At 36.1% G+C, this 27,876-nt stretch overlaps 1 protein-coding gene and 1 pseudogene across 2 annotated transcripts in view; both read right to left on the bottom strand.

Moving 5' to 3' along the window:
* Positions 1-27,876, bottom strand: part of COL5A2 (collagen type V alpha 2 chain) — a 335,664-nt gene that overhangs the window by 42,900 nt on the left and 264,888 nt on the right. For both annotated transcript variants that reach the window (XM_035007551.1, XM_035007550.1), the window contains 14 exons: positions 25,695-25,708; positions 22,155-22,187; positions 21,048-21,080; positions 20,019-20,072; positions 14,532-14,642; positions 12,904-12,981; positions 11,266-11,310; positions 10,216-10,269; positions 9,766-9,819; positions 8,162-8,215; positions 5,198-5,251; positions 2,616-2,669; positions 1,610-1,654; positions 872-925 (listed from right to left, as the gene is read on the bottom strand). In XM_035007551.1, the coding sequence (XP_034863442.1) occupies positions 872-925; positions 1,610-1,654; positions 2,616-2,669; positions 5,198-5,251; positions 8,162-8,215; positions 9,766-9,819; positions 10,216-10,269; positions 11,266-11,310; positions 12,904-12,981; positions 14,532-14,642; positions 20,019-20,072; positions 21,048-21,080; positions 22,155-22,187; positions 25,695-25,708 (737 nt within the window). The remainder of the gene's footprint in view (positions 1-871; positions 926-1,609; positions 1,655-2,615; positions 2,670-5,197; positions 5,252-8,161; positions 8,216-9,765; positions 9,820-10,215; positions 10,270-11,265; positions 11,311-12,903; positions 12,982-14,531; positions 14,643-20,018; positions 20,073-21,047; positions 21,081-22,154; positions 22,188-25,694; positions 25,709-27,876) is intronic.
* LOC118012595 lies at positions 2,827-4,980 on the bottom strand (annotated as a pseudogene).

Raw genomic sequence — 27,876 nt, 5'->3', positions numbered from 1 at the left:
CAGTCCTTAATTGTCCAAATTAAAGTGGGTGCAATATAATGAACTGCAAGGTTGAAATATTAGCAAGTAGAGCCTAACCTTCAGAGAGCTGTGAAGAGAATCAATAGAATATGCCCCCTACCTAGCTAGGTTCGAGGTACATAGGCAGACGGCAAGGGCATTCCTCAATCTATACATGTAAAATAAAGCACAGGGGTGCTTGGGTGGTTCAGTCAATTAAGTGTCTGCCTTCAGTTCAGGTCATGATCTCAGGGTCCTGGGTTCGAGCCCTTTCCTTGCTCAGTGGGAAGTTTGCTTCTCCCACCCTCTGCCCCTCCCCCCTGCTCGTGCTCTTGCTCACATGTGCTCTCTCTCTCATGAATAAATAAAAAATATTTTAAAAATAATAAAATAAATCAAAGACAGATGACCAGGAAACTCAGCTCTTTAAAAAGAGTACACTCATAGTACTTACCTTTCAGGATTGTGATGAATATGAAGTAAAGCGTGGAAGAATGCTTGGCATATAATAACTGCTTGATAAATGGTACCTGTTATCATAATTTTACTACTATTCCAAATTTTATATTTTTTCCACGGATTATATTCCATGCTGCTATAGGTTTTTTATAATTTTCTTAACTTTGGTATTAATATAAGCAGGCAACAAATGTACTGTGGTTATATAAGATGTTAACATTAACAGAAGCTACGTAAAGTGTGCACAGGAACTCTCTATACTACCTTTGCAAATTTTCTGTAAACATAAAATTATTTCAAAATAAAAAGCAAGGAAGAAAATTGAAAAATTAAAAAGTAGGCAACCAGTACTATATTCTCATTTAAAAGACATATTCAGTTCATTTGAGAGAGTTGAAATATGCATACTTACAGGAGCCCCCTGTGGCCCAAGCCTCCCTCTTTCTCCTGGCATTCCCCTTGGACCCTACAGATGAGAGAGAAAAAACACCTTTGAAGCATCTTATTCGAATTCTAAGGTAGTTTGACTACATCACTCAATTCAATTGAGACTCAATATAATTGGCTACCAAACAGTAGTATTTCTAGGGGCAACTTTGGGTTTGAAAAAATCTCCACCAGGGCACCTGGGTGGCTCAGTTGGTTAAGTGAGCGCCTTCAGTTCGGGTCATGATCCCGGGGTCCTGGGATCAAGCCCAGCATCAGGCTCCCTGCTCCTCAGGGAGTCTGCTTCTCCCTCTCCCTCTGCCTGCCACTCCCCCTGCTTGTGCTCTCTCTGTCAAATAAATAAATAAAATCTTAAAAAAAAAAAATCTCCACCTGTGGGGATACATAACCTACCACCTCTTACCTAAATAGATTTAAATTAATGTAGCCAAAATGGGCTAAATCTACAATAATCCTGATGTGAACACTAACTATAGAAAAAGAATAAGAGCATTAAATGATTAAGGAAAACAATGAAATGCAAGAAGTCTTTTCTATTCAAAGGGTGCAATTCTCTGGATGTGCTTGTCTGTCAGCTGGTAATCAAGATTACTTCATCAGCTAACATATTTTCTCCATGTCGTTTTGTTTTCCATTTAAACATTCTCTTTATATAGACTAAAAAGAAAAAAAAAAACCACCAAAGAATTAAATTGATACATACCATTGGACCCATGGCACCCATTGGACCAGTAGGGCCAGCTTCACCCTAAAGCAAAAATGAGATTACATTATAGTACGAAAAACCTACAACTGATATTCATATCACTGTTTCCATGTGTGTGTCATTTTAAAAGTGTATTTTCAAACTGAGCATTTGAAAGGCATACTTGAAATGAAGGAACTCAAAATTTTGTTGTATTACTTTTTCTTAAAATGCAATGGCAATTTAGTTTCTATAGAAGAAAGTATAAAATAAAAGTGAGGATGTAAACAAGATTGATGAAACTATCACATCTGTTCACATTAATTAGTATCAAAAAGGTAATTATATGTTTATGTCTGATAATACTTTAGTCCAAGTAAAACTTCAGAAAGCTAAAACTGACTAATATTCCTTTAAGATTATAAGAAGTTTAAAAATAAAATAATTAAAGCCAATGCATATATATACACACACATATATATACACATACCTATATCATACATACATCACACATATATATATGTATATATGTTCATATATCTCACATGATGCTTCCCACTAAAAAGTCCTCTGTACTTCTTTTATGGTCTCTTTCTTCCTCTAGAAACATAAACACATCTTGGGAAGAAACAATGGCTAGAAGGCCCTGGAATCAAAAGGGTACTAAATAATGGAGCTAATAAACTATTTAAACCTCTCAGATATTTTTGAAGAAATAAAACAGTGACTGTGTTTTAGAAGGTGAATTCATAGTACCATCTTCATGTGAGGAAAGCACCCATCCTACATTGGCAGAAACCCAGTGCCATGATGTCTAATCTTGGTGGCAAAGTTAAGCCATGTCATGTATCCTGCCAAATCTATTGCCACTCATCTATGAAAAATTGTATTTATCTACTCAACTATCTCTTTTTTTTATACTCCTCTTTCCTCCAAAATTTAAAGGCGTTCTGAAAAGTTGGTAGGCACTTGAAACAAACCAGAAATGCAATGGTGATGTTAGATTTAGGTTTTATACAGTTACCTTGGAACCAATTGCTCCAACTTCACCTTTAGGGCCTTCAAGACCTTTGTGTCCCTAAGGAGAAAAATATAAATTCGTATTTTACTGCTTTTTTTATTCTCAGATATATAAAAGAAGAACCAAAAATAAGCTCACAGAAAGTGTCTTATAAAAACAGACGTTTAAAGTTGTTACCCAGAATGTTTCCAAATTCTCAACATTTTTTGAAAGCCTATTCAAAGAAAATTAAAGTACCATTCTTAACTTGCAATGTCCTCACCTTTCAGATTTTTGTGACTTCACAGAAATTTAATCTATAGCTACAAATGAAAAATCTATGGTGGTTTTAGAGAAGACAAGTAATTGTGGAGGTTATACAGTTATAGAATATGGGTTATAGCTAGGGAAGACATTCAAAATAATTAATAACTAGTATAGCAGCAAGCATTCTAATCAGAAGTTCAACTACTCAAAACAGAGGACAGCCAGTATATACTTATCAAATATCAGCCATGCTTTCTGATAGATAGATGATAGACTGATAGATATGTAATTTTTTTTCTGGAAGTTTGCGATCTTCTTTCATTTCAGAGTAAATCTTAATGCTATTAAATTCACAAATATGCTAATCCAAATACCCAATTCTATTTATCTAAAACATATTGCAAACATACAAATACCTATTCTCACCCATTCATTTCATGGTTTGGAAATGCGGAGAATAGATTTCCTTTAAACTGCAAGTCAGCAAGTTACAGTTAATTTTAGCAAAATTCATACAAAATAGTAATTAACAATGATCTTCTTTCCTTGTTAACTCACAAGGAAACACCTTCAAAACTGCATTTTGTTAAAGTTTCTGTACTATAATGTAGAAAAACTGAACTACACAAAGTAGAAAAACTGAACTACACAAATATTGAAAAGTTACAAATCTTTCAACTTTTTATTCCTGGCTGCACTACCACAATTTACCAGGCACTACACCTGATGTAATGAAACGAAAAAGCAAAAGCTATAACAGATAAAAGACCTCATATAATTGACACTACATTGCATTAATCCATAGCTACACTGTTTGCAAACTGGGGTGATGACAGTCCTGAGCAAGAAGGGGTTCCTGTTTAAGCTGCAGTAACTTCTCTGACTATGGATCATCATTCCTTCCGTGGCAGAGTTCTACAGTTCTTCTAATGCATTTGGGACGACTGTCTCAAAGTAACCTGCAGCTTTTCTGACAACTCCTCACTCTCTCTCCTGCTAAGAACTGTAGCCTTTTCTTCTGAGTTTTTTTAGAACCTTCTGCTACCATATCCATCACTTCTACCACCAGACCCATAACCACCACCACAGGGACTGCCTGAGCTTCTTCCACCAAAACTGTCCCCCTTCATCGGTCCATAATTTGATTGCTGTTGTCCACTGTAATTTCCAAAATCATTATGGCATCCACCACCACCATAGTTTTCTCCAAAATGTCTTCCTTCATTGTAACCATCATATCCTCCACCACTACCACCACATCTGCCTCCTTGGTGTCCATATCCTGGTCCACCACCACCACAGCCTCCTCTACCGCTATAACCAGGACCACCACCATCGTTGCCACAATCACTTCCTCCTTAGCTACCTCTGCTGCCACCACTTCCACCACCAGAGCCTCACCTTCCACCAAAGTTTCCTCCACCACCCACAAAGTTGCCAGATCTACCTCCATGACTTCCTTGTAATCCAGCAGACTGCATTTCTGTAGAAAGGGCCTTTTCCACTTCACGATTATGCCCATTAATAGTGTGCTTTTTCTGAACAACAATTTTACCAACTGCATCATTATCATTAAAAGTTACAAAAGCAAATCCTCTCTTTTTTCCAGTCTGCCTTTTTTCCATAATTTCTATGGTTTCAATCTTGCCATACTTTTTGAAGTAGTCTCTCAGATTCTATTCTTCTGTATCTTCTTTAATACCGCTGATGGAAACTTTCTTCACTGCTAGATGGGCATCAGGCTTTACAGAATCCTTTCTAGAAATGGCTCTCCTTGGTTCCGTTACATGCCCATCAACCTTGTGTGGTCAAGCACACGTTGTTGCTGCAATGGAGGTCTTACCTCCATTTTGAGTGATATGTAATTTCTATATATGTACATAACATATAATAATTACATATTAATTATCTTGAGTTATAAAGAGAGAAGCATTCTATGGCCTCCCCAGTTTGGGCTGACTGGACCCCTCCCATGATCTAGCGCTCTCTAGTATCATGTCACTTATTCCACTATGTAGTCATTATGTCTTTTTGTAACCGTAACCCTCATTAGCCTGAGGCTGAGGCTATGGATTTTCCTCGTTCATCACTGTGTCCTCTTTTGGAGTACAGTATCCAGCATATAGTAAGAACACAAAATATATTTGTTATACAATCAAATGAAATTCAAAGGAAATATAAAAAAGTATTGTGAATTTGGCAACCACAGATGAATACTGAGACCAGAGCCAGCTAAGGACAACTGACAAACAGAATTGTAAAGATTTTGAAGGTAATGCTCCCCAGACCCTACTCAATAAGCCATAGTATCTGAAAGGATTATGAAGGATTGAACTTACTCGGTGACCCTTCAGGCCTGGAAGACCAGGGGCCCCAGGAAATCCTCGAGCTCCCTGTGTAAAAAAATAGGTAAGGCATTTGAGAGTTATTAATAAGAATAGGAAATTGTTTAACATAATTTTGTTCTCCAAAAATCTAATACTATAGTTTTGTTTAGCAAAATATCAAAGAAGAGAAAGGAGCAGTATACTTTCATGTGTCAAAATACACCTACGTGATCAAAATTAGCAAAGAAAACTCACTGTTAGGAATGGAAACATGACTTACACAAAGACCTGGATTAGTGCCAGGTATTGATTTGATGACATTTCCAAATTTTTAAACTATATCACTGTATTATAATTAGTAGCAAAAAACAAAACAACATAAAAACAAACAAAACCCAAACAGACAAAATACAGGAAAATAAGCCAGAGTCAACGTGTTCAATGTCTGGATCAACTATATCAATTGTATGTGGAAAAAAATCAGGGAAGGAACTTAAGGAAAACTATGCTTTCTCTATATTGTGCTTTACTTGTGGTAGAAGAATAAATACGTCTGTACACATCAAGGTGTTTTATTTTCTCTGAACTACTAAATATTGGCAGCAGAATAGGATTAGAAAGATCACATTAAAATGTGATCAAAATTATTTTAAGTAAAATGTTCAGGAGAAGTTTTATGGATCTATGATTGTTTTAAAGATTAACTGAAGAAAGGAAATATCCAACAGAAGGGTTGGTCAAGAATTATGGAGAGAACAAATTGGATCCTAGACTCAATAATTCCCTAATTTGTGTTAATTTTATGCATCCTCTACCTAAGCATAGTAGATTAAAAAACAATAGGAATCAAACAGAAAATTAAATGCAAATGGTATAACTATTTTGAAATGATGCTTGCAACTTTTTCCTCATACCCTCTTAAAATAGGTAAGGACCCAGTGACTTAATTATTCACTTATCCTCATTGTCCACATTAATTTGGTTTTGAATTGAATGCCATTAACACTGGCACCAGTAGACTGAGTACATTGCTAGCGTAGATTCATGTATCAATTATTATCAACCATTACTATTAATCTGCATGTCCCTGGTACTTAGCCTTATGCCTGGTGAGTGGGCATTCAGTGAATAATCACTGAAGAAACAACTGAAGAAATGATTTAACATTTGTCTTAACACTCATAGCACTTCTCCTAAACCTTTCCTAAGGAACTTCTCTTGTGCTAACACAATCTCAGACAGATGGCAAAATCTTCTGTTCTGTACATCACTGCCTTCATTCACTGTGTACTAACTACTCAATAAATGAAATTCATATGATAAAAGCAAAGCAATCATTCCTCTGTGACCTCTTGCAGGGAGAATGTTTCTGTAATGTTTTAAGGAGAGGTTTTAACAGTCAGGACACATCAAACCATGTCTCTGAACAAATAAAATTCCACTAATTCCTCTGTTTATGCAGCCCTGCTTGGGAATTCTTCACTTCAAGCATTTCCTGTAGGTCTGTCCACTGGAATGCTCCCCTTTACTGATATTTGTTCCCCCTCCTTCCGGAGCAGGGAACTCCATACACTCAGCCTATAGGAGAATTACTGAGCTATGCTATTTCAAATAATTACTTAACTTTGAGTTTTTGTGGTCTGTAAGGGAATTCTCATGCAATTACATATCTCTAGTGCAGCAAGAAAATGAACCAGATGTACTAGTACTCATAGAATTTTCTCTTTCTGCTGACCCGAGACTGTCATCACACCCCAATCACATGTGTCTTTGCACAGAACTTGCCGGGTGCATCTGCGACATGCTGGCAGGGCCTGCTTCCTCCCCACAGAGGGCCCACACCGAGAGGATGTGCGAAAGCACAGTAGGATGGGATGTTCGAGCCTGCGTTGGCTGACGTGGACATCTGTGCTAATTAAACCTCATGCCTCGGTCTGCACTGACTCCCCAGGCTGCTGGGGGAGGAAAGGGAAGAGAGAGAGCAGGGAGCTGGAGAACTGGTTTTATATTTGAAACTAAATAATCCTTGGAGTCCTATAAGTTCCCTTAAAAGATAAGCACTCATTTGTTTTTTAAAAAAATCCCAGCATTGAACTTCATCAATTTTCAGGAAGTAAGTGGAGAATAATTCAGTACTCTTGGTTGTATTGAGGGGAAGGAACATCAGAAGAGTATAGGAAATGTAGGAAGTAGAAGGTTGAATCCATTTAGGGGTTGTCAGACAAGGAGAAACTTCAAGAGCAAGAATGTTAAGAAGATTTTTGCTTGCTTATCTCTAATTTTCCCCATTGCCTGTGTAACATATCCTAGGAGAGGGCCTATCAAAGTAACCTGAGTGAGGACAGAGAGGTGGGTTTAGAGTATGGCCAAGTGGCCCAGGTCCTGAATTCTGGTGGAGTGTGTTACCAGGGACAGGTCCCTGCAGTAAGCCAAGGGGAGAAGTAGCTATGTTAGGAGTGCTGGCCATCAGTGTATTTTGTCATAAGATTTTAGGGTCCAGAACAAATTTCAGCCAACATGAGGGTTTGAGGAGCAGCCAAAGAGGCATCCTGTCCATAATTTATTGTCCCTAGCATATAAAAAAACAAATCAATAAACTCTCAAGCTGTTCTTTTTGACAAGTGAACAATATAAAATAAAAATATTAAAAAGATAATGGGATTAGGAAGTTGTGAAATAGAAATAGGTCCGGTTGGTGACTTTGTAAATTTGACACTCAGTTTGGAGAGTATCCGTGTTAGGTTATGAAATAATTATCTAGCTCTAGGAGGATTATTCATATGGTGCCAATGCAAAATAGGAAATTGGAATTAGCTATCACTCTAGCAAAATGTACTGTTTCACAATGACAGAAGGGAACATATCTTGGTGATAGTGTCTAGTGCACATGTATATAATGAATTACAAAGTAATTTTAATGTTCTTTCCTTTTCAAAGTTTGCCTCTATGGCATTGTGTTGATAAGTATAAACTTACCGGAGATCCTGCAAATCCCACTTCACCGGGATTTCCATTTCTACCTGGTTCACCCTTTAAGGTTAAAAAAACAAAATGCACAAGGTGAGGGGGAGGCAAACAGGATTAAAATGCTCCCTTCTGAGACTAGATGACAAGTCAATTGCAGATAAAAGTCTTTTTTAGAAAGCTCATGACCCGCCCCCCCCCCCCCAAAAAAAAGAAAGCACATGCCCAATGCTCTAAACAGTGTAAAAGTGAGATTGGGCTCTATTTCTGATGGCAATCTATTATAGCAAGTCAGGTGTGAAGGTTTCATTAATTTATCCGAAGGAGAAATTAATATAAATTATACTCATTTGACCTAGCTCACCTTTTTACAAACATCAAAATTTACACACAGATACAACACACAGGTACATGCTATGAAATTCTATATCAACATGTGGCACTGAATTAAAAGTTTCTTAGAACATGACTTGTCATTTCTTTTCTTGTGATAAAATAATTAAGAACTACTAGACATATTTTCTTTATGACCAAATTCAATGTAATCTGCTGAAATAAATCTCTTTGAGACACAAAGAGAAAATATTTACTTGTTTTAGTATCACATAGAAATTAATGGTTTACCCATGATTTATCCTCAACTTTGGTACAACTAAGAAAAAAAATCCAGAAAATCAAATCTGTTTTTGTGTCCTGTTCTTAGATCACATGTTATCATTGTTAAAACCTGAAGTTGAGTCTTTTTTTTTTTTTTTTAAGATTTTATTTATTTACTTGAGAGAGAGAGAATGAAAGAGAGCACATGAGAGGGGGGAGGGTCAGAGGGAGAAGCAGACTCCCTGCCGAGCAGGGAGCCCGATGCGGGACTCGATCCAGGGACTCCAGGATCATGACCTGAGCCGAAGGCAGTCGCTTAACCAACTGAGCCACCCAGGCGCCCTGAAGTTGAGTCTTAACTTTAAAAATCCAATTGAAGGGGCACCTGGGTGGCTCAGTCGTTAAACGTCTGCCTTCGGCTCAGGTCGTGATCCCGGGGTCCTGGGATGGAGCGTGCATCGGGCTTCCTGCTCCGCGGGAAGCCTGCTTCTCCCTCTCCCACTCCCCCCTGCTTGTGTTCCCTCTCTCACTCCCTCTGTCAAATAAATAAATAAAATCTTAAAAAAAAATCCAATTGAAGAAATGGCTTTTTCAGCATTGGAGAGCAATATCGGAACTATATTATTAATACATTAAAATATTCCACTTAATGAAGCTCTCATAATGATGTTTTGCCATCAGAGCAATGTATTTTTCTTTAAGTTCACTTCAGAGTTTCCACCAGCAAAAGTTGCGGTGACAGCAATTCTAATATCTTATGGAGAAATCAGAATGGAAAACTTGGGGTGGGGGGAGATGCAAGAAAAAACCAGAACCTAATAATATAAAACCATCGAAATTAAGAATACTTTTAGATTTTTGTAGAACTACACTCTGAGTTCTCCAGTTTTGCGTGCATTTAATGAAAGCTAAGAGCGAGGAAAATACACTGGGAGTTAATGAATACTATCCATGTTAACACTGTAGCTCCTTCTTAACCTCTTCAAAATTGCAAAGCATAATGAAGGCAGGCAGCTTACATCTTCACCAGGTTTTCCAGGAGGGCCCTCTGGTCCACGTGTACCTATTGGACCCTAATAACAAAGCAAAATGAAAGGGAAAAAAGAAGATTTACTTATATTTGCCTCTACCTACCAATGATATAATCTAAAATATTCTTGAGACAAATGAAAAATTTCAGAGAAAACAGCTTTATTTATATTCTGAATTTTATGTTGCATGCCTCAGATTACATACTCAAAGGAAAAAATTTTAATTTCACAAATGCAAGTATCTTGGCATGGTCTGCTAACCATATTCAAAGCCTCTGAATTTAAATACTCTGCCACAAGAAACATAATACTGGCCTCCTGAACTGGACCCTAATTTCTCGCTATGTTAGGAAAGGGCTGACAAAAGAAAGAGCTCACAATGTCATTATGATGGTGGACCCATCTTTGATTGGGTCTACACGCTTACTTGACATTTACCATTGGTCCAGGTTCGCCAGGTTCACCAGGAGGTCCTGTAGGGCCAATGCCACCCTAAAATTGGAATAAAATATGCAAATAAATATAATTATATGTAAATTACATATACAAATCAAAGAAAACAGAATGCTAAATCATATATTCCTGCAGGATAGTGCAATTGCTTAAACTGCTGGCTCTCCCACATTCCAGCTCTGTGCCTTTGGGGGAGTTACTTAATCTCTCTAAACCTCAATTTCCTAACTGTGAAATAAGAATAATAATGCTACCTACTTCATTAAGCTGTTACAGCTCTCTTGATAACAACTGCATGCTAAGAACCTAGAATAGTGCTGCACAGAGGGAGTGTTCCATCGGTGGTACTTATCATCATGATCCTGACCATCGTCTTCCTCATCACCATCAACAACTACAGTTTTCTATTCATCCAGGGCAGTAATATAAAATGGCTTGAAGTAAGACTCCACACACATGATAATGACAATACGAAATCTTTGACAGAGCTAAGAATTCTTTTTTTTCCCTTTCTTTTGAAAAATTATTTCCTACTGCCCGTCAAATCACTACAAAAATTAAAAATGTCTCTACACTATTTGATTGGTATTTGACATGCTACAGAAAGATAGTATTATACTCTTTGTAAAGATCCCATGGAGTGATTACCTTGGCTGTGATTTCTAATACCACATGGTGGTGGCCTTCAATGATCTGGTTTCACAGCCTCAGAGTTAGCACATAACCAATTAGGAGAATTTTCATTATGACATGAGATAATGATCTGTTATTTCAGAACCAAAGGCATATAAAAATCTTTTGTATTGAGGCCAGTCACATAAAGAAACCAGATGATAAAACTTTAACCCCATGAAGAAACTTTGAAAAACATGCAGCATATATTTCTGAATAGAAGTTAATTGAATACAGCCTGTTCAAAGTGAGCATTACAATATGAAATTTAAAGGCCAGCCGAAAGCACGCATGTCACAGAGACCTTATTTGTATTTGTTTTTATCTTGCTATAGTATGTAGTTTAATTATAAAAAGACTTACTTGCTGCCCTTGTAAGCCTTGAGGTCCCCTTGGGCCAACAGGACCCTTAAAAACAAATGAGAATAAAAGTTGCATAGTGTTCATGACAATTAGGCCAAAGAGTTCAAAAATGTTGAATCAGGCTTAGAATCTGGAAAAGTGAAGCTTTGACAGTGAAAGATGATGACATTCTCCATTTGTACTCATCTGGAATGCAGCAAAATTCAAGAAGATTAAGGTTCGGGCAACATTTGGGATGATTTTATACATACTTTCACTCTCATAAAGAGAAAAAAGAATATGCCTGTATACACCCAGTGCCTCTGGGACAAGAACATTTGCATGCTTAAGGGGTGGCTCTGTTAAACCAGAATATCCAACAAAAGAAAAATCTTGGCAGGCAGTTAAGTAATTCTCAAACTGTCTGTTGCATTCTTCAGCATCACGGCAGATAACTCTTATAGCTTTAATGAGTACATTGAATTAAAGATTTAGGAAGCTATCAACAATATTGACTAGATTATATTAAATGTAAGTTTAAAATTATCTATGGCACTGAGATTTCTGGATTATTTCTTTCTTTCATAACAAACATTTAAAGTATCCACATAGGCTTTTTCCATTTAAACATGAAATGATTACACCGAGGCATGACAAAGGGAAGGAAAGGAAAATGCCATTTTAAAAATTGTATTAATCATATATCCATATAATTTTTGAGGTGTCAGAAAACGCAAAACCAATTAAATCAAAATCAAGTTTGTTCTTATAGGAAAAATTTAAATTTTTATTTTGAATTGATCAGGGTTTTAGCTAGTAAGAAAACAAAAGCTCCATTTAAAAAATAAACATATATGCAATTTGAACTTCAAATGGATGGAAACACATATATTTCAGAAACATATCCCAAGGTAATCATTGAATGAGCCCATACTGCTAGTGATTTAAAAAGTAGACAGACAGGCAGTGTTTAAGGATGGGTAAAAGAGGTGGTTATGTATGTAGTCTAACTTTACACTTGCTATTGCCCAGAATTCCATTAATCTGGGATGACTTTGAATTATGTTATGAGCAAAAAAGCATGGGAGAGTTGGATGGATAAGTGTTAATTTGTTCAGTGAGATTGTATTCTCCAAATACCCACGTTAAAGTACTTGCCCAGAGAAAATGGGACTCTTTGGCAGTTGAAGAAATTCAAAAGACGATGGGAATGGTTACTAGGCCCAGTCAGGAAACTGTAGAGTTGTTGGCATAAGTAGCCAGAGGATATTAAATAGGAAATAATGAAAATTAAAATGGCAAAACTTCCCATGTCAAAGTGATTTGCCAAATCACTGTTTCTAACAACACCATAAAAAGTATGGGTTTTGTTGTGGTGGTTATATGTTTTAAAATCCTTTATTTTCTTCAAATATTAAATGAAATATACAGGCAGCCCTTTATTAAAGTCAACAAATTCTTTGCACAGTTATGAATGGAACACCATTGGGCTTTTAATTGGTACATGGCAGGGTTTGACAAATAAACTGAATGAGTTAATGGAGGGATGGATTTGTTTAAGAAGACACATATTACTTTTTAACTAGCTAATTCAAACCTTGCTTTATATAATGTTATTTTCCACAAGAAACTTTGATTATCAGTAAAATCTGCACTTACCACAGAGCCAGGCATGAGGCCTACTTGACTCCCAAGTCCAGATTTTTCATCTAACCCAGCCATCTGAGCTGAAAATGGCTGTAAAAGCAAATTGGTCATGTTATTTCCACAGTAAAAGACATAGATCAACAAACTTTTAAATTGAGAAATGCACGTTCTCTGGGATTCTCATAGAATGACTCTTCTGAGAATCATTTTATACTTTTGACTTTAAAGCGCAGAAAGAGATTCGAGTTCTTTTTCATTGTATGTGTTTTTGATTGAACAGTCTTCCTCAGAGTATTTTATAACTAAGTTCCTTCAGAACAACTACTGCAATGGGCCAAATATCTCCTCCTTGGTAAAAGCATATACTGTTCTGCTGGTCTAATCGTTTTCAGCTTTAAATCTCTTTATCTGATTTCCTCCCACAATTGGAGCATTCCAAATGTCTGAACAAAGCCTAAAAGATGCTTTTAAAACATTTGTCCTGAAGATTCCAGTTTCCATTTCAGACTATTTTACTTAGATTATATTCTTGTTTCTTTGTTCATGACCAGTAAACTTTAACTGTATTTATGTAAGTTGATAAAGATTTTATAATCCTTTTAATGACTCTGACTGTTCCAAGAATTGGCAATGGTTTTATCTATTCTCTTTCACATCACAAAGACTCTGGTAACCCAACTGACCAAAACTGTCCATATATATTCCAGGAGTTCGATTAATTTCCAGATCTTAGTGGGGGAAATGTGCATACTGTTGAAAAAAATAAATTGCCAATTCCTTCTGCAATCAGTTGAGAAGCAACTGTATAAATTATAATAAAACAAAAATCCGATTTCAGTCCATATGTTCCCTAGTTTTGCTATGCATCTACTCATAAATCCCCGTCTGCCACTAAGAATTCAAGGAAGCATATATAGAAAGATATTTTGTTTTATTTTATTTCTGGCAGGGAACTAAAATTGGGAAATTGTCAGATAGCATTTTTCAGTCAACTCAACATGACACAGATTTTGTGAGCATTCTGAGCCTAGAGAACAGCCAAGGAAGAAAGATGTCGCTCTTTTCAATTTATATTGGGGAGAGTATTAGTAGTCCTTTAGAATCAATGGAAAGAACAAAATTGCAAAGTCCAGAACTGACATTGAAAAACACAAGTAATTTGAAGTGGTACTTTGAAAAATGCTATTTTGAATTTTCCAACAATTCTCTGTGGATTTCCTAGTTTTATTGTCGCTCCATTGTAGCACTGCATTCACTTAGCTGCTCTTCCAGTCAAGGGCCAACATGTGAACTAAGACAACTTAAAATCATAATAATAAATCAAAAACTTAGGTGGGGGGAATGGGCAAAATAGGTGAAGGGGATGAAGAGGCACAAACTTCTGGTTATGAAATAATAAGTCACAGGGATGAAAAGTACAGCATAGGGGATACAAACAATAATACTGTAATAATATTGTATGGTGACAGACGGTGACTACACTTACCATGGTGAGCATTGAGGAATGTATAGAGTTGTTGAATCACTACATTGTACACCCAAAACTACTAGAACATTGTATGTCAACTATCCTTCAATAATAAAAATTTTAAAATTAACATATTATCTAAATATAACATTGAATAATGCATAGAACTCACCCTGCTCATGCCATCAGGTCCTGGGTGGGATGGATGTCCAGGAGGCCCTGGGGCACCGGGTTGACCAGGAACACCTGGTTCTCCATCAATTCCCTGAGGACCACGAGGACCCTGGGAAAACAAGCCAGCACAAATTAGAACACATTACCAAATATGTACTTAGTAGAAAACTAAAAGCACAGACTTCTCGATGGAGATGAAGTGTTCATTATTTTAAAAAGGAATAGACATACTGTACGCTTCCAATTCTATGACATTCTGGAAAAGGCGAAATTATGGAGACAGTAAAAAGATTAGCGGTGGCCAGGGACTGGGGTGGGAATGGGGAGATGAAAAGGCGGAGCACAGAAGAATTTTAGAACAGTGAAAACACTCTGTGTGATACTTTGATGATGAATATGTGCCAGTATACGCTCGTCCAAACCCATAAAATGTACACCATCAAGAGCAATTCTAATGTAAACTATGGATTCTGATGGGGGATCTTGATAATGGGGAAGGCTATGGATATATGGGGACAGAGCGTATATGAGAACTCTCTGTGCCCACCTTTAAATTTTGATGTGAACCTCAAACTTCTCTAAAAAGAAAATAATAAAGTCCTATAAAAAAAATCAATAGCAATCCAGCCACCTACAGTAATTTCATCAGCTCTGCTGACACTGCTGATTTCAGCACTGGTCACAGCCTCTCCATCAGGGCATGGTTGCACATTCTGGGTAAAAGCTTCACTCTTGATGTATGAAATCCCCAGTAATGAGCCTTCTTGGAATAATTATAAAATTGCATTCAGTTCACCAGTATTCTAGAACAAGCTTCCCTATTTGGTTGGTTTTGTGGTGTTTAACAAAAATTTCTAAGTTCACTTGTCCGTCTTAGATTACAGTTAACTATATATGTGCCTACTTAACCTCCTCCCACCAAAAAAATATCTGAAAGCCCCTTGACTGGGGTTTGTGGTTTTTTCATTTCTAATTTTTTTAATGTTTTGTATAGTTCTTGGAACATAGTAGACACAATATATGCTTATTAGGTTTTCACATTTCAATCCTCTTTATTCTAGTCCTTCAAGTCTGGCACACTTTATTTCCTTTACCACCCCCAAAGGTAGACCAGACCAATGAGAAACAGAGGGAAAGGCACAGTGACCCAGCCTGGGTCAAGTAGAACTAGCCAAGTCTAGTTCTCAGAGAAGTGAGCAATGATTTCTAGCTGCCAAATTCCACCCTCCTCCCAACCCACATTCTGAAGGCAGCTTGGTGAACAGCCACGTCCTCAGTGCTGGAAATGCTCCATCCCCCAACCTCATCATTCCCATAAGCCTTGTGAAGCATTTTCTGACTTTTTAACCCTGAAGAGTCTTAACAGACTTTCAAAAGAAAGAAGGGACCAAAGAACTCAAAAGTCAATATGATTTTCATAATTAGAAGCAGGGATCAAGAAAAATATAGTAAGGGAATTGGAGTTTAATAAAAGAAGCTTCTCATGCCTAAACATGAGAACACCTCCTGGCTTACAAAAAGTAATTAAAATATGAGTTGATACAGCAGAAAGAATAAATATAAAACAAGCTGAGATGGGAAAGGGGGCAGTTTGCATATAATGGCTTTGGGGAGGGTGGCATAATAGCTATTCAGTAATTTAATTAATATATTCAAACATTTATATAGATTCATATAGATATGTTTACTTCTTGGAAGAGTAGAATATAAGCAAACTTATCTATTCAAACAGAAGTAGATAGTCTGAAAAACTTCCACTTTAAAAACTAATTTCTCAGAAAATTATTCTCCTCCTTTATCAACTCAAACATTTTCTGACTCCTAAACCACTGTCAATTCACTGAACTCTTTTAATTATACTTAAGAGGCTGATTTTAATTGCTATCTAGGATTCCTGGATCATAGGAATGTGAGCACCATCAGCTGGAAGTTCATATTGTCAACAGTGGCACAGAAAATGTAGTAGTCTGATCTACTCAAAGAGCCTTGTGTGGAAAATTTCTAATGTCTTTTTGAAATGTGAAATTGCTAATTGATAACCAGGTATTGTTATACAAGAAGTGAGCTGAAACATCTCTGCTCCCAAGGGGATTTCTAAAGACAACACCAAAAACTACATTTAGTGTCAATGAGAATAGAGAGAAGTTTGGGTAATATTAATCCTCAAAAATTGTGTCCTTTCTCCATCCTCTGTGATTAATAATCATGTTTTAAAGTCCACTCTGAAGACAGCCCACTTTTCTATTGACTTCATGATGCACTCTGTGTCTCCAAAGCATCTACTCTAAATAACCTACTCTTAAGTAAGATTTACTCTTATGCAAATTGAGATTAAAATTAATAAAAATTTGTAAAAATTATCCAAAATTAAGTGAACATAATTGTAAGTGAAAGTAAGAAAAATATAGTACATGAGCAGTTTTACTAAGAAACATTGAAAACAAAAACTATAATTTGGGAACACATTAAAATATATACCTTCATATTTCTAAGTGAGCTGAATTATATACATTTTATATTAAGGTAAATATTCCATTTATCCTCATTCCCACCCATCCCCCAGGATACTCTAGTACTAATCTTAGTCAGCCATCTACAATGAAAAGTACTTATTGTGTAAGACTGATGAATACAGACCTGTACCTCTGAAACAAATAATACATTACATGTTAAAAAGAAGAAGAAGAAGAAGAAGAAGATACTAGGAAGGGAAAAATGAAGGGGGAGGAATCTGAGGGGGAGACGAACCATGAAAGACTATGGACTCTGAGAAACAAACTGAGGGTTATGGAGGGGAGGGGGTAGGAGGATGGGTTAGCCTGGTGATGGGTATTAAAGAGGACACGTTCTGCATGGAGCACTGGGTGTTATGCACAAACAATGAATCATGGAACACTTCATGTAAAACTAATGATGTAATGTATGGTGATTAACATAACATAAAAAAGTACTTATATATTGCCACTAGGTGGCGACCTTTAAACATCCACAAATAGAAAAGACTAATAAATTACCTCAATGGTCAAGAACTTTATTCACCACAAACACACACAGACACACAGACACACACACAGACACACACACATCATGAAATGTTAGAGTTGGTGAGATTGTCCCATTTTACAGATGAGGAAACAGATCTACAGAGGTTGTCATGTGCAATTAGAACTCAGCACACCATTGTCCATCTTCTGACAAATTGCTAGTTTGTCACTATAAAGTTATCAGGCTAACTTAGTTAAAACCAAGGACATATGATGAGAGACAGTCCCGATGGTCATCGGCTAGGAACGAAGGTTTTGTGAGAGTATCTCTGTAGCAGTAGTTCTTGATCCTGAGCACTGTTGCTCTCCTTCCCCAGGGGGACATTCGGTAACATCAAGAGACATTTTTAGCTATCACAACTGTATGAAGGAGGAGGACAGGTATTGCCACTGGCATCTAGTGGGTAGAAATCAGAAATGCTGCCAATCATCCTACAATGCATAGGAATTACGTGGCCCCAAATACCAATAGTGTTGAGCTTGAGAAACCATGCTTTCCATCGTGAGATTTCTGTGTGTTCTGGATGGTAATGGAAGCAGAGGGAGAAACTGGTATTTAAGATTGCAGTAGCAGCCTACACTGTGCCAGCTACGGCTTTTGTCTGGTAAGCGGCTTCTCCATGTCTTGGGACCTGAGGCAAAGTACTCTACCTACAGGTATTTTGTGACATCATGCCAGGATCTTGCAATTGGCCATGTTGGAAGCATTTACACCAGGGAAATCAGCAAAAGTACAGGCACGTCTTTTTTTAACAAGTCAATTGTTAAACACTTACCATCACACCACTGCTTGCTAGGATTAAGAGAACAGATTTCCTATTTGGGCATCTGCCAAGATTGTTTTGCTTAATTCCAAATAAATAGCTACTCCTCTTACACACACACACACACACACACACACACACCCCTAATTCTCATTGATTTTCTCATTGTTAACCAAGATAGGAAGTGGAGCATATCACACACTAAGTCAAGTAGAGAAGATGGGGCAAGAGTAGACTCACTGAATCCTAATAAGGAATTCTGAAAGTCTAACCACTATTTCCGTAGTAACTTCCACCTAGACTTAGGACTCAGTGTTATCAATTATTTAAGGGCATGAGCACAGTGATGCACATTATTTTCTGCATGGTCCCCTGCGCTTCACCTAACTGAAGTTATCTTCTATCTGTTTCTGTCCTTCTAGACCCTGGGCAGACATCTGGAGAGCCACTAACAGTGTTCAGGCTCCCAACACTGCTGAGGCAGCTCAGTAAGCACAGCATGAAGAATGAAGAACAGCCTAGGGTCATCAGAACACAGCCTTCCTACACACCTATAGGACTATGCCCCATTTCCTTGGGAAAACTGTCATTTACCTGCACGCCTGCCAATACCATCCATAACTCCAGCTCCAGTTTGGAAAAAGTATTGTCATCATGCTATACTTGGTCAAATGTGTGGAAGCATAAAATAATATCAAAGATGAAACCAGTGGCAAGAGTTTCCAGTGACAGGATCTAAAATACATTTTTCCTTATTTATATATTCAAGGTGGTTTGTTGCTTCCTTGCTCATCTATTTCTCCCATCCACATATGGATAAACACATATTTGGAAGGCTAAAAATCTAGAGAGTTAAATTTAGTAGATGTCATTAGACAGAAAATTAAACAGCACAATTTTTTCTGATTAAAACATAAGATACTGACAGCAATACAAAAATTAATCCAGTTATTTAATACATGAAAGACATTAGTTTCTGAGGGTGAGATCTAAAAAGAAAAAGAATTGCTATCCTAGGACTTGGTAATAAGAAAAAAAATCTGGCATATATAATATCTTCATGTTTTATCTCAAGGGTATAAAGTTGATCATTTAAATTTAGAGGTGTTCCCTTTGTTCTGGTAATGGATTTTTTGATTTTTTAAAATGACTCCTTTGATAACTCTGTATCAGCTGTGCAGTGAAAAAAGATAGAGTGTTACTTGGGAAATAAATTCACTGTACAACCACTTGAAAGAAAATTTAGTCCTCTAATAATTTTTTCCTTTATGCAGTTTGGTTATTCCTGTAGCAACCACAGATCACAGAACTAGGGTGTTTTATCTCAACAGTGCATTCCTGGCATTGTTCACTCATGATTTACAACTTCTGAAAACAACATGAGGTATTCATTATGTTTCCTTAGGTTCTACTTTATTTTAGTTTGGCTTCCTGAGGGATGAAGAAATGTCGTTTGTGTTACCTACGAAGATAATAGGTAATTATTACCATGTGATCATTTCCTCTGAATCAGAAGAGACACACAATCACTTCATGACCTGAATTCTGTCCCATTTGATAGAGGTGAGAGAGAAACAGTGCTACCAACTCTTCGCTGCATCCACGGAATGCAGTCTCGATGCGCTGACTCGGTACAGGGCACAATTCACAAAAAAGGCGACTCTGCTGTCAACTTACAGGTTTTCCCTTTGGGCCCCTCTCTCCTCTTGGTCCTTGTGATCCGGGAGGTCCCTAAAACAGAAAATGATGAGTATGCCTGCAAAACACACATACTTCAGATGTTTTTGTTTTAAATGTTTGCTTGATCTAAGAAAACCGGAAAACAGAAATATCACTCTTCTTTTCTAATTCGATTCAATCGAAGACTATAGAAAATAAAGCCATGTGCATATAAAAGCCCTGTGTACACAGAAAGGCTGTTTATGTTAGCAATGAAGCTTAAAGGCCTGTAAAGAATTAAAGAATTAAGTGCTACATCATAGTGTCATGGAGCCCAGTGAGCTGAACATATTACTTGAACAATAATTGCAAAATTTATAAGGATCATTTTTGCTGTCTCGTCCCAAGCAAGCCTTTGCTACTAAATGATGGCCACTAAAAAACAGTTCGGATTTTTAGAACTACATAGATGTGCGAACCCCAAATTATCAGTGATCTGAGGGAACATACGTGTGTGTTTTCCATCTAGTTACCTAGGAATGCTACTACTAATCCAAACCTGAAATCAGTAGTCTTCTATGCTAAAGCAGTAATATGCTATTCTGATGTGTAATTTCTCAAATTCTATGGAAATATGATTTAATATAATTAACAGATGAAATTAACAGTTTTAAACAGATAAAAGTAGCCTAACTTTAATCATTGTCAAACAATAGACAGGTGTCTATTGTCCTAATTTCAAGGAGTAAAGCTAATCTAAAATTAACAATGTAACAACAGATCACTTTGCCTTTCACATAACCAACAGGGACACTAACCCAGAGAAATAACAGGGTTCATCAATTTCAGAACGAAATGATCTTTTATGCATCATTCATTGCTGCAAAGGAACACTTGAACTTGAAGCCGTTTCAAAAACAAATGTTTCAAGAAGCCAAGCATCATGGTTTTGCATTCTATTGTCTTTTGATGGGTATAATAGTCATAAAGATTTTCAGTATCTCTAAGAACTTAAGAGTACCATGAATGTTGGAGGAAACTACTTACTGCTGGTCCTGGACGCCCACGTATGCCTGTTACCTAAACGACAAACAAGATAATCTGTAAAGATGAAGTTTTGACAGAGTTTTAGAAAAATCAATAGTCAAACAAGTAAGAATAACCACAGAAATCCCAGTGAAATTTTTTAGAGCAAATGGATGTTGTCAATTGATGCCCGTGTCCTCCTTGCTTATGTGTTAGGACATTATCTAATTTGAACTCTAATACAGGGAGACTGTACTGTTACAGTGATTGAGCACCAAAGCTGGAGCCACGAGGCCTGGGTTCAAATCCTCACTAACTCTATCCCTCCCAGTGGTGTGACATTGGACTTATCCTCTCCGTGCTTAATATCCCTCCTTCTGCAAAATGATAATGATGACTATAAAATTACCTCCCTGGCAGAGTTGTGAAGACAAATAAATATTTGTAAAGCACTTAAAATAGCACCTAAGGCATAGTAAGTACACGTAAGGGTTTTTAAATGAAAGATAACAAATGAATGATTTACTTTCTAGGTAATCTTTGTTAAAAACAAGCCAATTTCAAGGCAAAGCAAAAATGCAAACACTGCCAAATAAATCAACATGCATATACTTTTTGTCTTGACAGACTGATGACAACTCCTTTGAGATCGATGAGACTGCTGGTTGAAGAATTTTCATCCTACTTAATAATATACTTTTTGATCATGTACAGGTCTAAATAACTTAAGAATTCTTATAAAATAGGGAATTTCAATCAGGATAATGGCAAGACATATTTCCAGAAGTGTGGAACATTAAATCATGCCTTTCTATTTGGTTTACATGACTATTTATACTGTAAAAAATATACATCTTAACTATCACTTTACATCCATATATAATGTGCTTAACTTTGTAAGATCCTGATGTTCACTTTCAGTCGTGGGACAATAAAAGTCAGGAATATTGTAATAAATAAACATTAAATATTATATTAAAGAATCAATCTCTTGGTTTGCTTGTCTTATACTAAAACTTGGTTATAAAATAACTAATTTCCCTTTCTATGAGAGTATGTATGTAAACAATAATATACAACTATAAGTTTATTAAAGACACAAAAAACAATGTGTATATATATACTTACAACAGGCACTAATCCTGGTTCTCCTTTTTGTCCCTATGAAGCAAAAAAATGTTCAATTATCAAAATATAATAGCTTGTTGAGCATAATCATGTCATACTAGAATATTTCATATAAACACTGGGAATCTCAATGTAAGAAATGTAAAAAATGGGTGCCAGGGTGGCTCAGTCGGTGACGTATCTGCCTTTGGCTCAGGTCATGATCCCGAAGTCCTAGGTTTGAGCCCCATGTCAGGCTCCCTGTTCAGTGGGGGTCTGCTTCTCCCCCTCTCTCTGCCCCTCCCCCCTGCTTATGCTCTCCCTCTTGCTCACACTCTCTCTCTCAAATAAATAAAATCTTAAAAAAAAAGAAATGTAAAAAACAAAAAGGAGATGAGAAAAGAAACAATATTTACAGTAGTCAGACATTATTGATGAAAAAAATTACTACTCATACAAAAGACACAAAATATCAATCCAATATCTGAAAAGCATAAAGTTATTTCACCTTAGTTTATATAGTGAATAAGCCTAACAAATTGACTAGACCAGGAGATACTTGTCATGAAAAGCTGTAAAGTCAAAGCACCATAGGAAAACTACCCAAAGTCTGAAAACTCAAAAGAAAATCCAACATTTGGATATGTCTGAATTTTCATACTCAACACCCAGGAGACAACTGCTTTTAACATTCTTGTATTCTTAGTTTTCCATCATGTACCTGAACTTGATTTACCTCATCAATGCCTCAGTATTTTACTCTTAGAATACAGTTTCATTTTTACAATTAAAAATAGCTACAATGAATATCCTTGTTTATAAATATTTGTGTAGCATCTCTAGTTAATGCCTTATGATATATTTCTGGAATTTAAAGTTGTGGGTTAAAGATCATACATATTTTTCAGGTTTTTGATCTAGATCACTTAAGCATACTCCTGAAAGGTACAATGAAATTATATCCTTCCAGTAGTATCTCACATCTGACAAAATTTTATAAAGTGAAATTTAAAAACTATTTTACAATCCTCATAGTCTTAGTAATGGATTCAATGGCAGAAACAAACCCTGATCACACCTGCTGATTCTAATGCTAAGGTTAGAATTCAGCAGTGGGAAATGGTTCTACAGAAGCAGGATGGAGCTCTATCTGAGTATGTTCAAGGTAGGACACAAGAGACTAAAAGACAACCTACAAAAAGACTAGAAGAAAGGGATCATCACATATGGGCAGCAAAACAGAGCAGGCTTATTTCTGCATTTCTAAGTCTAACTTCTAGCCCAGGTCTTCCTATTTTTAACATAACCTAAAAATTAACCTCTTAAGAGTTGTAAGAGCTTTCTTTGAGATACTGAAAGAATTTGAATTATTTAGAAAGGGTAGATAAATCCATGCCCAATACCTAAAGGACTTTATGAGAATAATGCTGAAAAAAAAAAAAGTTCCTTTCTAGAACAAATCTAGAAAGACAAGTCAAAAGTGAAGAGGAATTATTTCAGCCAAAAAGAGAAAAATGGGATAGTCCGCTAAGAACGGTTGAGAAATCTCCATTTTAAGAGACCAGAAATTAAAATGCAGCCTTGGCTCTTACTTGGTGTTTAGGAGAATGGAACTCGCTGATATCTTTCTCAGCTAAATTGTAAGGCTTTTTATATCCTATTATGAACTTTCTGTTGTTCCACAATACTTGATATGGGATTAAGTGCTCCATTATCAGTCTGATAATACATTTTTCTAATGATTCAATAATGACTCTTATTTTGGAAATAAGCCACAAGTAAGTATTTGTTGCTTTTTTTTTTAATATGGGCTTTGAGTAAGTTAATGTCTAAGCTTTTGCTAAATTTGATTTTCAAACCCACTGGGAAACCTAAAATTCAAATACTCAGATTCGGATGAGAATTATAGCTTAATTTTGCTTCTTGTCTATTATTCATCACTTAATGCCACATGGACATGCCTCACCACTTTTACAGGATGGCGTTACCATGGAGACCATCACAGTGTTTTTCCCATCATTGCATCATCTGTATCCTTTGCCTCATACAGGGATATGACAAAGGCTCAGTACTTATTTGGGGGTTAACGTGAATGAACGAATATGTTATAAATAAAATCAATATTCATATAAACCAAGCACAAAATACACTTTTATTACATTACATTTCTGCTCTGATAGTTCTGATGGCATTTGATAATAAATGACAGAGTCATGAAGATAGTGGCACATAACTAGAATGTGGTAAATTGTGCTTTGAGAGTGCCCTCCTCCAGCACTGCCTTTGGGAAATTTCAGATTTAATTTCAAAAGTAAATTAAATGTGAGCTGGTATTTGTAGACCTACTCCTTTGACATCTACTCAAATCTAAATGGCTTCACTGATATTTGTTCCAAATAAGACAATTTATGGTATTGCCCCTTTAACTAAAAAGTGTAAAAGTAGCCAGGACCTCTCCTTCATTTACCCTGAAGGTATAGCATTGCTTTATCTGATTATCTGATTTTCACCTTACTGAAGTTCTACTGTATGCAAAAGTAAAGACAATTTAAAGTTGGTGGTAATCTGCCTAATATCTGCCATGAAATTCAGGATGACTGCCTATTTCCATTCCTGATCCTTGAGTCCATCCCATCTGGATAAGACTGAAGAAAATGCCACCGTTTTCAAATTAACTAGAAAACTGAGAACAATTCCAAGGGAATGGAACTCTCTTCACTCAGGGGGATTACCCATATCCAGAAGACAAGTGGCTAAACTGGCCAGCTATATCTAGGGTCATGGCTAAATTGTACCACACTGTTCTCTTGAGTGTAAGGATTGTTTCTGGGATTATTAGATTATAGGCTCCTTGAACCGGGGGAAGGGGAGAGAAGAGAAGGTGATGTGTGTTTGGTAAAGTGTCCAATTACTTCTTTTAAGTGAATATTTACTTTCCAACCAATAGAAGAGGGGCCACAACCCCACTGAGGGCACAACCATCACCCCCCCCACCCACTCTTTCTTTCTTCCTTCCTTCCTTCCATCCATCCTTCCTTCAATTAAGCAGTTACTGAACTTCTAATATGTGTAAGGTATATACTAAGCACAGTGGTAAATGCAAATAATTTGTTCTTTTTTTTTTTTAGAGAGGGAGGGGGAGGAGAGTCAGAGGAAGAGGGAGAATCTTAAGCAGGCTCCACACCCAGCATGGAGCCTGACAGGGGGCTCCATCTCATGACCCTGAGACCCTGACCTGAGCCAAAATCAAGAATCAGTCACTTAACAGACTGAGCCACCCAGGCACCCCAATAAATGCAAGTAATTCGAAGGTTAATGTGGAATAGTCTCAATCCCTAGGGGATTTAGAACCTTCTAAAAGAAACATCTATAAACAAAAATTAACAAAGTGAATAAAATAGAGGCAGCTGTAATCTATAAGCAAAGTATCTCATATATTTATATTTGGCAATTTGTACTTTACAAAAGGCTTTCAAATACTATAAAGCACAGTCCTGAGTGGACAGCGTTAGAATGAAAAAGATATTTTATGAAAATGAAACTATGCAAAGTAAAACTTACCTTTCTTCCTCTACCTATGAAAAGAGAAGAATAAATACATTAAATATGTTATTTTAAGGAGAAACAGTTATTGAGAATCTCCTAAATATTTATTTTCAGTAATAGGTTTTTGGGGTGTAGAATTTAACTTAAACAGGTTTCCTTATTACCAGTAGACAGAACTCAAAAGTTGTTTTAGATGAGTATTTCCATAATGGACAAAGTAATACATCCCTTTAGGAAATTCTGACATTATGTAAATATTCTTCACACCATTCATATAGCATTTAAAGTTCATTAAATTGTAAAATTAACTATTAAAATTGTAATGAATTATCTTCAATCAATATTTTATATTTTTGTTTTGAGTAGGCTCTTCATTCATACAGCTAAAAAACCAAAATACATTAAATGTATACAATTATAGAGTGAAAAAAGCTTCTTCTATCCTGTTCCTTTCCCCTATTTCCCATATTTCAAACCCCCGGAGGGGGCCACTATTAGTGATTTTTCTATTACTAGTCTTCCTAACCAAAAATATAATGGGACATTCCATTTTTTAAAGTTGTCATTTGAGTTAGTAGTGTTTTACAGTTTTTTGCAGGTAGATCTTATACATTTCATGTTGTTTATTCTTAGCCATTTTATCCTATCTGTTGCTATTATAAATGAGGTATTTTTTATTTCCATTATTTATTCTACGGGGTAATTGTTGGTATATAGTAAATCTACTAATTTGTTGATTTTACAATGCATTGTCTTACTAAATTAATTTTTAGTAGTTTTTTACTCCATTCCCTTTAAGTTTTATAAGAACACAATTATATTTTCTGCAACTAATCATTTTACCTCCTCTCTTCTAATTTCTAAAACTTTCATTTCTTTTTCTTATCTAATTGTTTGTTCAGGTATATTCAATAATATTAAATTGTAGTTGTGATGATGGATATCCATGTTCTATCTCTGAGTTTAAAGAAAATAAGTCTAGTACTAAACATAATGAAGCTTTTAAGCTGAGAAGGAAATATTTTATCATGTTAATGAACATTTGGTATTAAGTTACTAAGCATCTTTATCAAGAATATTCATTCATTTTTGCCAAATATCTTTATTTCAATTATGAGGAAAAGCAAATGCTCTTTTTTCATAGATCTGTTAAAATAATTATTTTTTTAATGGCAGTGTTGATTCTTCCCGTGCTTCTTCCTCTGTCATCTTCATTTCCCTATGATGGTTTTTGGTTTTCTTTCTACTTTTTTCTTCATCATTAATTATTTTGTATTTCTAATGTAGGCCTTTCTTAATAAATTACTCCACTAAGTTTTATTTAGTTTATGGTGAAATGGTCATAATTTTTATCAGTTCTGTAGTAATATATTTACCAGCATGTTCTTTGTTTTGTAAATGTAGCTAAACTCTCCCACCTTTTTTCTTAAAGTATCTTTGCATCAATGCTGTTGCTAGCTCTGTTCTTATTATTCATTTTGGAACAAACTGGACTTTCCAAACCCAGCTATTTGCAGAAGGTCACATATTTTGCTATTTTTTTTATTTGCCCCTCTTGTCCCAACTTACTTATCCCCACAGGTTTAATTTTACTTTGTTCCCGGAGCTTCTTTGCAGACTGCATCAGCTTTGTATAGCCCTTAGGTGTCATATTTTTAATTCTTCCCATTATATCTTTCTGATTACATTGCAAAAAATTGAGTTTAGGTATTTATTCAAGGCATACTGTTACTGTTGAATGATATCCAAGAGGAGAACTGGTAAATTACTGTCTAATATTTCACGAAAGTATGGCTGAATACCTCATTTTATTTGTTGTTATTTGCAATGGAATTTTGAGCAGAGGAGAATAAAGCCTTAACACTATCTTGACAATGATGCACGCACCGCTAAAATATTCATGACTACTAAAACAAATAACCTAGTAGTTTAATATTAATCTTACCTGGTTCATCAAAACATATAAATATGAACTTGTTTCTCTAATGTGTCTTTAACACATGTATTCAAATACAGTCTATATTAAACACAGATATTTGCCTCCAAAAAAAGTTTTAAAAACCAGGAATTTATATCATTCTTTTCTTCAGGAAATCCATCTCATTCTTTTGTCTTTCTGAGCCATCATTAAAAGCATTCTGCATTTATGAGTCGATGTAACAGAGGGTGGTCTGGCATTAAATTAGATTAGAAATAA

Source organism: Mirounga leonina, unplaced genomic scaffold (assembly GCF_011800145.1).
Source record: "Mirounga leonina isolate KUSES-001 unplaced genomic scaffold, KU_Mleo_1.0 Mir_151, whole genome shotgun sequence".
NCBI lineage: Eukaryota > Metazoa > Chordata > Mammalia > Carnivora > Phocidae > Mirounga > Mirounga leonina.
This window is presented reverse-complemented; position numbering and strand designations above follow the sequence as displayed.